This window comes from Babylonia areolata, chromosome 4 (assembly GCF_041734735.1).
Source record: "Babylonia areolata isolate BAREFJ2019XMU chromosome 4, ASM4173473v1, whole genome shotgun sequence".
NCBI lineage: Eukaryota > Metazoa > Mollusca > Gastropoda > Neogastropoda > Buccinidae > Babylonia > Babylonia areolata.
The window spans coordinates 22,635,792-22,648,861 of record NC_134879.1 but is presented as its reverse complement, the minus strand read 5'-3'; the positions used below and the strand labels follow the sequence as shown (position 1 = coordinate 22,648,861).

Here is a 13,070-nt window from a genome sequence, read left to right as displayed (position 1 = left end):
CTTGACTCGATGGGGTTAGACATATACGCAAATACACACAGACACATGGAGCACACACACCATTAAAGCTCCCACCATTATCGCTCACTACTAACGGATAATACCATCATCTTTTTGTGTGTGTGTGTGTGTGCGCTGCGCGCCTAGAATTGACTTAATCAAGATTTTGCGCCTTTTAAATATTATTATCAGTAGTAGTAGTATTTTTATGTATATGTCTTTTTTTTTGTCTTTAAAAAAATTTTTTTTATTGTATTTATTTTTATCTTTATTATTATATATATATATATATATATATATACATATTTATTATTATTATTTATTTATTTATTTTATTTATTTATTTATTTATTTTTCTCAAGGCCTGACAAAGCGCGTTGGGTTACGCTGCTGGTCAGGCATCTGCTTGGCAGATGTGGTGTAGCGTAAATGGATTTGACTGATACTGATACTGAATACCACCAACACAACTTTTGGCCATAACCACTTTCTCATATTACCTTCACTGTTGTTGGTGTGTATGTGTGTGTGTGTGTGTAGCCGATTGACGACAAGGTGCGGTGGCAGAAGGTGCTGTACAACAAGATTGGTGACTCCAAGACAGCCGGAACAACACAGCTGAGCCAGACCCGCACCATTGAGCGCATCATCTCCATGGCTAAAGTCATGCATGGTCTGCACATGGTCAGTGCCACCAGTGGTCCCTTTCAACATTGTCACAGGAGTTAGGAGAGTGGTAGAATTGTTGATTCATACATACGAGGAATTACCAGAGTCACAAATTTATTTGTTTTATAAAAGTTTGATGAACATACAGCTGTCTTTATCTCCCAAACTGGAAGTTGATTAGAAGATGAAAAAAAATTGAGGAATTATGAAAGTCTCTGTTTTACTCGTTTATACATAAAAGTACTAGTCATATAGTTATTCATTTCTACATGACAGGAATGACAAGAGTCACCAAAGTTTGTGTGTGTACTTCTAAGAATTACTCATTTTATGAATGAGGAATTTTGAGTCATAGAACTTATTTATAATCGTGAGGAAATACAAGTCACAGAATTATTCATTGGTATATCACAGAATTACTCATTTATACAAGAGAAGAATTTGCAAGTCACAGAGTTGTTCATTTCTACATTGAAGGAACAACATGGGTCACATGTCTGTTCTTACTGTTTTTGACTCACTTGTGTAAACAAAGTGAGTCTATGTTTTAACCTGGTGTTCGGTTGTCTGTGTGTGTCTGTGCGTCTGTGTGTCCATGGTAAACTTTAACATTGACATTTTCTCTGCAAATACTTTGTCAGTTGACACCAAATTTGGCATAAAAATAGGAAAAATTAAGTTCTTTCCAGTCATCTTGTTTAAAACAATATTGCACCTCTGGGATGGGCACAAAAAAATTAAAGAAGCCTAATTACCTGCAAACTGCATTTACTGTTATATTTATATTTTTTGTATTCTCTAAACTTGGCACTTTGACCTCTTATTCTGACCCAACAACAAGAGGAGTCATTATTATCATTTTTGTTCAAACAGGAACTTCTTTTGCTAAGCATGGAATTTTTATTTATTTTGCAAACGTTTTGGTGCAGATAGTAAAAAAGGGAAATTACTCTGTAATTAATGCTAGGGGACTTAATTTATCACAAGTGAGTCTTGAAGGCCTTGCCTCTCTTGTTATCATTATCATCATCGTCACAGTTATATATTGTTTCTGTGCGCCCTTTGTAATTTTAGGTTTGATTTATTAAAAAAAAAAAATAAAAAAAAATTTGTGACAAAGTAGATCAGACATGTTGTGAACATGTTGTTTTTGTTTTCTTTTTTTCTCACTTTTCTCATCAACTGTGATGCATTATCTTCTGTTTATTTATTTTTAATGACGTGTGATGAATGTGGGCTGTCCTTATCTCCATAGTTGGAAATAAATTGATGTAAAGTTAAAAAATAGAAACTTTTGAGAAATTAAAATCTTTTTTTATATTATGTTTATACATTTTTAAAACGTGATGAATGTACGCTGCCCTTATATCCAAAGTAGAAGCTTTTGAGAAAGTGAAATATATTTGGTTGAATTTTACTTTGGAATCATTACTCTTCATCCATCCATATACTGTACAGGTGGAGCACCCATCGACAATGCTGAAGAACGCCTGGAAGAAGGTGATCTCTTCACAGCGCAAGCGTGCAGTCATGGCCTGCTTCCGTATGATTCCCCTGCATGGGACACCAAGGTAGGTCCTGCTGCTGGCCATTGCATTACTGGACTGTCTTTCCTTTGTGGAGGAAGGTGGCAGAATGGTTGAGATGCTAATACAGTGTCCGTGAGGGCCAAGGTTTGAATCCCGGTCTCACTTTTTCTCCCAGGTTTGAGTAGAAAATCAAACTGATTGTTCAGTCGCACCGAAAAAGAACCCACGGCAGTGCAAGTGTCCTCTTGCAGAATTCTGAAGAAGGAATGCACTCTGATAGGCTGATAGGTACACAAACATAAGTGCATGAACTCAAGGCCTGACTATGACATTGGGTTATGCTGCTGGTCAGGCATCTGTCTAGCAGATGGCATGTTGCATTTATGGGTTTGTTCAAAGACAGTAATGCCTTCATGAGAAAATGAAACTGAAAACTTGATTTTTGTCTGAATATGTCATTGTTGACTGGCTTTTTGTTATTTTATCCTGTTATTTTGCTGTATTTTAGACACTTGCTATAGACTTATTTTATGAGCTTGAATACATAGATTCTGAATCTTGTTTTAATTAACCTCATGCATAGTGTAGCAGGGAAGCTGACTGATTTTTTTCACAAACATTTCATGTTCTGTTTCTTTTTCTGGCTCAAGTCTGTAAACAGTGAGTCAATGAAATTGTTGATCATTTTATTCTTGATGTCTCTTTGGAACTCTGCATGCATGCAGGCAAGCACACACGCAAGTACACGCACGTGACTCATTCTCTCTGGGGAGAGCAGCCCGAATTTCTCTCAGAGAAATCTGTAGTGACAAAAGAGTAATACAACACAAGACAAACACAAAATACAGTACAATGCAATCCGCTGCAATGCAGTGCAAAGCAATACAATACAATGCAGTACAAGAGAAGACAAGAAAACAAAAAGACTATCACCTGCCTATCGTACAATGCAATTCAAGACAAGAAAAGACAAGACTGTCACCTTCATATCCTACAATACAGTACAATACAATATAGTGCACTACACTACACGACACTACAGCATAACACAACACAGCTTTAATGAATGACAGTGTGTTGCTACAACACATGACAGCACTGCTGACTGATGGTGTGTTGACTGTGAAGGCACCGAGCCATCAACCTGTTCCTCAAGTCCTACAAACTGCAGTGGCTGGAGACAGAGGAGAGGGACAAGAACATCCTCATCACGGACCTCACTGTAAGTACTGCCCCTCGGGTCACCCTACAGTGAAGTGAGAGCTGTATCATCACTGCTTTCTCCACTGCAATTGGAATTCTTCTTATTCTCATTCGTCAGAAGTGGGAATTTATTTACAGCTTAGTCTTTTGTGTAATCAGTGGTTTCTCCACTGCATCCGGAATTCATTTACAGCTTAGTCTTTTGTGTAATCAGTGGTTTTTCCACTGCTTCCGGAATTCATTTACAGCTTAGTCTTTGTGTAATCAGTGGTTTTTCCACTGCATCCGGAATTCATTTACAGGTTAGTCTTTTGTGTGATCAGTGGTTTCTCCACTGCTTCTGTAATTCATTTACAGCTTAGTCTTTTGTGTAATCAGTGGTTTTTCCACTGCTTCTGTAATTCATTTACAGCTTAGTCTTTTGTGTAATCAGTGGTTTCTCCACTGCATCCGGAATTCATTTACAGCTTAGTCTTTTGTGTGATCAGTGGTTTTTCCACTGCTTTCTCAGGATATGCAAAGGGTTTTGTTCACAGTGCTGTATCATGTTTTGTATGACAAAAAAAAGAGAAGAGAATGTTACAGTTTACCACATTCACACACACACACGCACGCACATATGCACACACACACTCACACACACGCGCGCGCACACACAAACACACACACACACACTAACAACTGAAACACCGCAAACAATATAAGCAGTCAAGCGAGCCGAAACAAACAACATAATGAATTATTTCAATGATCCCCCAGGAGTCCCAGGGAGGAGAGGAGGAGGTGGCGGAGAAGAAGGAGGTGGAGGAGGAAGCGTCCCCAGACCCCCTGACCCAGCTGATCACGGCCCTTAGCCGCGGGGCCCAGGAGCAGCAGAGCTCCCTGCCCGAGGACAACCTCTACATCTCCTACGCTGAGATCATGAGTCTGGTCAGTGGACCTGGGGGCAGGGTTGTGCAGAGGTGCCAACTGTTACACTTTCGCCGTATTTTGTTACACTCAATCTCAGTTTGTTCCGACGTAACATCAACGTCAAAATTGTTCCGCTTAGTTCATTTTCGACTACACAGCATGGTCACATCCTTTCCTGTCTTAACGTTACCCAGACGCTTCAGACCTATCGATCACAAGGCCAGTGCAGTCATTACTAATCTTGGTCTCACGTGATATGCTCAGCTAATTGCGTGTGTTATTTACATTGAAACAGCATTGAGTGGACCAATCAGCTAAATTGTTTGCCCGAACAAGAGATAACTTGGCTAAATCATGTTGCGTCTCGGTCAAACAGCGTATTTGCCCAGTAGATTACAAGTTGTAGATAATGTGGCTCAGAGTCCGAGTGTTCTTACCAAATTCAGAATGTTCCTCCCAAATTTTCTGATTGTTCTTACAAACACTTGACAGGGGCTGGCATCTGTGTGTGTGTGTGCCGGCAGAGCTGGTGGGGTGATGATGTCGCAGGGTGGTTATCTTGATTAAAACGTAAATCATCCCATTACCATTAACACATTTCATCCCACTTCATGCACACACGTGCACACACACATGGTGATGTTGCATGGTGACAATCTTGATTAAACATATTTCATATTGTTGTCTTAAACACATTCCAGCCCACATCACTCACACACATGCACAGAGACATAAAGATACTACATTGTGATTATCTTGATGAAACATATTTCATCCTGTTATCTTTAATACGTTTCATCCCACCTCACACACACATGCACAGACACATGAAGATTAGATAGTACAATGTGATTATCTTGATTAACATAATTTCAACAGTACAATGTGATTATCTTGATTAACATAATTTCATCCCATTATCTTAAACACATTTCATCCCACATCATACACATATGCATGCACAGACACATGGAGATGTTATTTTGTGAATATCTTAACATATTGCATCACATTATCTTCACACATTTCATTCCACACCACACATATATGTGTGCACAATCATGAAATATTAGTACACTGTGATTATCTTGATTAACACGTATTTCATCCCATTGCCTTTAGCACATTTTATCTCACATCATGCACACATATGCACTGACACACGAAGGTAGTACGTTGTAATTATTGTGATGATCTTGAACAATTTACTCATATTTATCTCACATCATGCACACATATGCACTGACACATGAAGGTAGTACATTGTAATTATTGTGATTATCTTGATCAATTTACTCATATTTCATCCAATTATCGAAACCCACTTCATCCCAAGCCTTGCACTTATGAAGATGATGATGATGATGGAGATGATATGTGGAATAAAATATTTGTAACAGTATGTACTGTATGCCATTTAATTTCAGAGCTGCAGTGGAGAGGATGAAGACGATGACGATGATGGTGGTGATGATGAGGGGCCTGGGCCGTCCTTTGAGGTGAGAACTGTGATGTCCATGGTGGATACTCTTTGTCTCCCTGGTTATGTGGGTTTAGGTTCTGTGTTGAACAGGTGGGGTTTTTTGTTGTTTTTTTGTCAGGGTTTTGTACAGTTCAGGGGTTTTTTGTGTGTTTTTTTTATCATTTTTTGTTTGTTTGGTTTTTGGGGTTTTTTTTTGGGTGGTTATGACCTGGGTGTGGCCCAGTGTAAGGAGTTGAGGGCTGAAACACTTGACTGAGGTGGGCTTCTTCTCTGAAGACGTTGTACTGTCCAGCTCTCCCTAGAGTTTCTTATCACTCAATATAGGTGTTGTTGTTTTTATGTTTTCTGTGTAAGATCCACACAATTTTGATTTGGTAATGTGTTTATACCATTAAAAAAAAAAAAAAATTATTACATTTTCAGTTTGAACTAAATTTCAAACACTTTCAAACACTATCAGTAATGTTAACAGAATATGCGTGATGGATTATTATGTTACAAAATGTATGTGACTGGCTGAATCTCAGACTTCAAAGACTAAAGCTGCAAACATTGCTTGGTCAAATATGGGGTCTCTTCATGTGTTGTTTTCTTTTTCTTCCTTTCTCTCTTTCTCTTTCTGTGTGTGGGTGTGTGTACATAGTGTGTGTGTAGTAAGGATGGGCAGGGCATGCTATGATCTTGACAGGGTCAGCATATGTGTCCTTAAGTTATACTGTGCTGTTAGCTTTGTTTCCTGTAGTATCTCTACAGTTTTCATTAAAACTAACATGGATATTTCATTAGAAGTTTCAACCTGTCATGGCTAAATGTTCCTTGGTATGTACATAGCTTGACTGAGAACTTTTCATCTTTTTTTAAGTGAACAAAAAGAATGGTGTAGACCTCATGCAAAATGATAATCTGAAGAATAGCAATGATTGGTTCATGGTTGACTGTTTCTGAGACGAATTTCAAGCTGTGTTGTGTTGGTTGTACCAGATATGTTGTAAAGTGTAAGTTGATGTTTTTACGTCTTGTCTTTTGCAACCGTTTGAACAAAATTATTTTTACATTTTTAAATTACTGTGGTTTTTTTTTTTCTGTTCAGGCCATGTTTCCATTTATAAAGATACAGACTCAGAGAAAAATGAATGATAGTGATCTATAAAGTCCGCACCAGTACAAGGATGATTGAGTTTGATTAAAACCATTTCGCTTTTACTGTTAAAAACATTTTTCATAAAGGTTTAAGTGTTGATAAACATTTCAGCAATGATTATAACATTTGAAAATAATTTCTTTCTATATTTCTCTGCAGCTAAAGATTTATGAAGTGAGCCATTTTATAGACCAGCATTCTATGTTAATTATAAGTGGTCAAATGAAGATGAGACAGGTTTTTGTATTTGTTGATGACTGAAAATCAATGAGAATTCCTTCTAGTATGTAAAGAGTTAAAGGAAAGCAATACTTTTGTAACAAGAGAACGTATTTCAGTTGTGACACAGATGATAACAATGAAATAAAGACATCACTTGTGAATTAGTAGTGGCAACAAATGTTGATTTATTGTTTGGTATTTATGCACAATTTATATGCACGACTGCACATACATAGTTTTTGAATTCTTGCTGTCTTACCCGCCTGTGGTGATCAGTCAAGCATTAACACCAAAACCTGCAAACCATGCAAGCTGCTTTCAAAGATGGTGGAGAAATCCTGGCTGGCTGTTGCTGAAAATTGAATAGAATATTGAGCTCTCTGAGAGTATGTTTTGATTTTTTTTTTTTTTTTAATTAAAAAAAAAAAAAAAGAAGAAGAAGAAAGGAAGAGAAAAAAAAAATTGAACGATAAACTTGGCAGAAATTATACACAAGTCTTGGGAAGCTTTTGCTTCACTTGTTAGTGCATTGCTTTCAGAAATATTTATGATTAGGCCTTTGCTGTGTTGTTATTTCTTGAGTGTTTTGATGCAACAGCTCAGGTTGGCTCTGTCAGCTGTGCTGATATCTGATTAAATTTGGATTGATTATTTTATCTGATTAAATTTTGGATCAGTTGTGGTGCAGTAGTAAATGCAATGGACTGAGATCTGGTACATAGTGTTTGTACCCCATCAGTAACTTAACTAGGGTTGTGAGTTTTGTTTTTTGAGTTTTTTTAAAGTCCATTTACTTTCATTTGGGAGTTATAAGTACTGTTACTCTGCTTTATTTCATTTACTACATAGGTGCATCTTTGACAGCATTGTTCAGATTTCCTGACCAGAACTTATGTGGTCTGAATCTCTTAAGCAAGCCATGTTGATGCCAGAATGGATATGTTTTAAAGGGAAACAGAGCATGGGGGCATAAGAAACACCTCCATTGTTCTCCCAGCAGGCACTCATGGGATTTGAACTAAAAATACTCACCTTGGGGGACCAGTTGGCTATTGGGGACCATTCCCAATATGCTGACTATGCTAAAACCCTCTCAGCCAAGAGAGTTGGGATGGAACCTGGGCAAGACGCTCTCCACCATAATCAAAGTGTAGCCCATATAGTCAGGACAGCAGTTGCCTCCTCTGCTGGTTTGATGGTCGTAGTCGGACATGTCTGACATTCTTAGAGACATGCAACTGCATTAGCCACTCTACTGTCATGCCTGTAGAGGTCCGAGTTCTTTTTTGATTAAATGTTTGAACACTGTTAGAATGATAAGAATGTAATAGCACATCAGAACTTGCCCATTTGCTGACCTCTTAGTGACTGCATAAAATGCTGCATAGTGTGATAAAAAATAAATGTTTGATCTACATTTATCATTTCATTAACTCCATTTGTACCTGTTCACGACACCATAAATTGCTGCACAGTCTGATGATGTCAAATGTTTAGTCACTCATGTTACTTTACAACCTTATGAAATAGGCACTTACTTACCCATTTCTGTATGCATAAAATCGTTTCAGTTCAATTTTCTGTTTCTCACTGAAATGTTTCTGTATCATTTAAATAGAAACATGGTCAATGATAAAAGCATTTTGGTTATGGATAAAAATGGTAAAAAGATTTGAAGGAAGCAATTGTTAAGATTGATATATTAATGATTCATTACTTCTGTGTGTCATTATCTATAAAGCTATTATTTCATTTTTGCATGTATGTCTCGGATTATTTTTTCAAAGCTTCAGTTTTAAACCACACTTACACCAATCCATTTAACTCTGAAATATGTATGTATGCATACACTCATGCATGCACACACATTGGTGCACATGCACACACTCACACACACACACATGCACACACAAACATACACTCACACATAAACACACACACACACTCTCCCTCCCTCTCTTTCTCTCTCTCACTTACTCACTCACTCACTCACTGAAAAGCACAATGTAGTGGATAATCAAGAAACAGAACCCATGATATTTAGATCTTTAAGAAATACAGTAGAAGCGTTGCTTGTTTTTTTCGTTAATCAACTGTGTGCATTTGTTTATTAACTCTTGTCCAACCCACTTTGTTGAAACTCATCCATGTGTTTCTTCATGTAGAGGGTGGAACACATTTTACATGTCACCTAATGCGTTCATTTCCCCCCTATTACATGCTAGATCCGTGTGGATATGATGAAGGTATACTGACTTTGTAGTAGTGTACTGATCGTACCATACTCTGTTTATCGTGTCTAATTTGTAGTCCCCAATCATAGTAGTCTCTAGTATGTATATGTGCAATATCACATTATCTGATGTGTGATTTGTATTACAGTTGTTGTCAGTCTTACAAATATAGATTGCGACTGCAGCAGTGAGTCAGTATTCAGATTAGATTTAGAATGTAAATTTGCAAGATAAGAGCCTTACAGGTAATGGAAAAAGTTGTAATCAGTCTTCAGGATGTTATTGGGTCCTAAGACGTTGCTTCCTTGTTTAAAACATATTCCTGACAATGGCTATCACTTTTGAGAAAAGACTTGATTCTGTATCGAACAAAACAGACCTAAAATTGTGTCAACACAACCACATATTTTGGGCAGCAAGATGCTTAAGACAATAAGGCACTTTACCTGATTTTGGAGAGAGAAAAAAAGAAAGAAAGAAAAGAAAATTGGGGGGGGGGCAGAAAAGAAAAGAAAATCTGTATTCCCAACATCTTAATATGCTTGACTGCAAGAAGCACCGAATCTGAATTGCTTTTACACCTGCCTGAAGCTCTGGTCATGTTCCATCAGAGTCAGACACAAAGTTACCACAGTTTATTTTTTGTTGATTTTCTTTTTCCTCTATGTTTCCAATGGGTTTTCTGAACCTCCACTGAATTGACGTCCAACTCAAAAGCGGCTATGTGATAGTTGAAATCTATTGTTCTTGTGTTCACCTTGAGTTCAGATTCTGCACTATATAAGTGGCACTTTGACTGAAAATCTTGTCCAGTTGACAGAGGATGTCAGAAGCTGTGTGCGATTTTTTGTTTTGCCGGGTAGTGGTCGATCAGTTGCTGAAATGAAAATCAAGCATGTTCACTGATACATCAGTTTCCACTTGAATGTGTTTTAGAATGCTGTTATCGTGCTTGAGCACAGTAAGTCTGTCTGCCTTGCTATCAGCTGTGTTTACTGATATGCACACAGGAATGTCAGTGGTTTTAGCTGTGTTGACACTGAACCCTAACTTTACACGTGTTTGTGCCAAAGCACATGTTGATGATAAAACATGATCAAACTGTACAAAGAACGCATATGGTTAAAGATGACCTGGCCAGAATTTGAGAGGGAAAATTGCCTTGTTGCCCAAATATTGTGGCTTGAATGTTGTTGTTGTTTGGGGTGTTTTTTTTCAAGTAAATCTGGAAATCCCTAATTATAGACATATTTTCTGTGAGAATAATGTTGTGCAATGCAGTGATAGTATAGATGAGTAGCAGGTACATTCTTGTACAGGACTTGAGTGTGGGACTGCTTGTGTTTGTCGCTCATGATACATTTCCTGTTGAAAGAGGAAATAGAATTCATTCCGTGTGTTGTTGTCTCCCGGACGTCATTGTCTTTGTTGCTGGTTATGGTGATGTCTCCCAGTTGCATCAGAATTGTTGGCTCTCTGTCATTTTCTGCAGGTAAACAGCGCTATGTAATATTTGTTTCAAGAATTTCCCAGCTTCTTCTCTCTGATCCAACTGCCCTTTTATGTGTGTGTGTACGTGTTTGCGCTTCATTATTTTGTTGAGATTATGCGGTATATATTTGAATGTAGCAATAACCACTTGTATGAATGTTGTGGAAATTTGTGTCTAGCGGTTGTTGTTTTTTAGACAAACGTGTGGCTATGTAGTTGCAGACGTCTCTGAAGCAGATTGAAAAGAGAAATAACATATCAGTGCTGTTAAAAAAAAATTATATATATATACATATACATATGTCCATTTTATCGTTTCTTTCATCAGAGCTTAAGCTTGGGAGTGTGTTAATAATTATCACAATGCATTTTTAAAGCTCAGCAAGTAAGTTTTTGCAGAACTGAAAAGATATAGTAACAAGTACTGTAAGTATGTGCAAATGTATCTCATCAAAACAAGACTTAATGACAAAAACTGTGAATATGACAGATACTTTGAATTTGCCTGTCATCAAAACAAAGCACAGAATTAAGTACCACAAAGTACATACTGTCATGAAATAGAAAATTTTCTTCATTTTAGTTGATTCATTGTTTTCCAGTGGTACCTCTATATAACAGTTCCTTAGATTTGCTTTCTTTAAATGATGACTTTGTCAGTTTCTTTTGTTACTGTTTCTTGAGTGCAGAAAGAAACATGTTTTGCATTCTGAGATTCACTCTGCATGGGAAATCTTCTTATTTATTATATTTTATATGTTATTTATCTTAAAAGAACAATAACATTCACACAGTGTGTTTGCAGTGAATACGGACACCCATTGTGAAGTAGAAAAATTTTCAAACTGCATTTGTTTGAAGTAGAGTTTGTTTTGAAGTAGGAACACACCAGATCTCTGTAGACTTTCTTTTGAATGATTTGTACTTTGTATGGCTATCTCAAATGAATATAATATCCTTGTACTCTTGTGAGTGCTTTTACTGAGAAAGAAGGATACAACTTGGTGCTTATGTTTTGTTCACCCTCTATTTAATCACCTTAGTGTTACACTTACAGCACCTTCAAGAAGGAAAAAAAAATTCTTTATGAAAAACAACAACATTACAGTAAGTTGAACAAGACACCTTTGAAACATTCCTAAGTAAATCAAAGGATGTTGGCCTTTAATTGAGAATTTCCATGATAGTCAAATCGGGTCAAAAGCAGAGCAAATCATACACAATAAATTGTATTTATCAGCTTCACTTCAATACTTCAGATAACAACTGAATCAGACATGAAAGAAAAGCAGGTGATCTTTATTCTGAATGCAATAATCAGCAACAATAAAAAATTAAAAAAAGTTTTTTTTTTAAAAACAATAATGATAAAGTTTTCATTAAAAGTACATGCTGCAATGCCATGAATGGTTGCAGGAGCAAGAGATGGAGAAGCAGCAGCTGCTGTTTGAGCAGTCGCGCTTGGCTGATCGTGGCGCTGCCGAGATGGTGCTCCTCTACATCAGTGCCAGCAGAGGTGGGTGCCAGATTTGTTCCCTTGGAACTCTGTATGATAGTCCTTCGTGTCCCACTGTCACCATCAGAACAGCAGAGAAAGCGACTGCTGTCCAGACTATCTGGCATAGAATCTGACTATAGTAGAGAGCGCTGTCCAAACTGTCTTTGCTAGAAAATGACTATAGTGGAGAGTGATGTTGCAACATTTTGGGCTGGAATTTGATGATAGTGGAGAGTGCTGTCCTGGCTATCTGGGCTGGAATTTGATGATAGTGGAGAGTGCTTTCCTGGCTATCTGGGCTAGAATTTGATGATAGTGGAGAGTGCTTTCCTGGCTATCTGGGCTAGAATTTGATGATAGTGGAGAGTGCTGTCCTGGCTATCTAGGCTAGAATTTGATGATAGCGGAGAGTGCTGTCCTGGCTATCTGGGCTGGAATTTGATTATAGTGGAGAGTGCTGTCCTAGCTATCTGGGCTGGAATTTGATTATAGTGGAGAGTGCTGTCCTAGCTATCTGGGCTAGAATTTGATGATAGTGGAGAGTGCTGTCCTAGCTATCTGGGCTGGAATTTGATTATAGTGGAGAGTGCTGTCCTAGCTATCTGGGCTAGAATTTGATTATAGTGGAGAGTGCTTTCCTAGCTATTTGGGCTGGAATTTGATTATAGTGGAGAGTGCTGTCTGGGCT

General features: G+C 37.7%; 1 protein-coding gene across 18 annotated transcripts in view; it reads left to right on the top strand.

Moving 5' to 3' along the window:
* The window catches only part of LOC143280962 (ryanodine receptor-like), a 224,004-nt gene that overhangs the window by 158,124 nt on the left and 52,810 nt on the right, over window positions 1-13,070 (top strand). For all 18 annotated transcript variants that reach the window (XM_076585792.1, XM_076585799.1, XM_076585793.1 and 15 more), the window contains 6 exons: window positions 541-684; window positions 2,128-2,240; window positions 3,327-3,420; window positions 4,161-4,331; window positions 5,741-5,812; window positions 12,301-12,400. In XM_076585792.1, coding sequence (XP_076441907.1) covers window positions 541-684; window positions 2,128-2,240; window positions 3,327-3,420; window positions 4,161-4,331; window positions 5,741-5,812; window positions 12,301-12,400 — 694 coding nt within the window. The remainder of the gene's footprint in view (window positions 1-540; window positions 685-2,127; window positions 2,241-3,326; window positions 3,421-4,160; window positions 4,332-5,740; window positions 5,813-12,300; window positions 12,401-13,070) is intronic.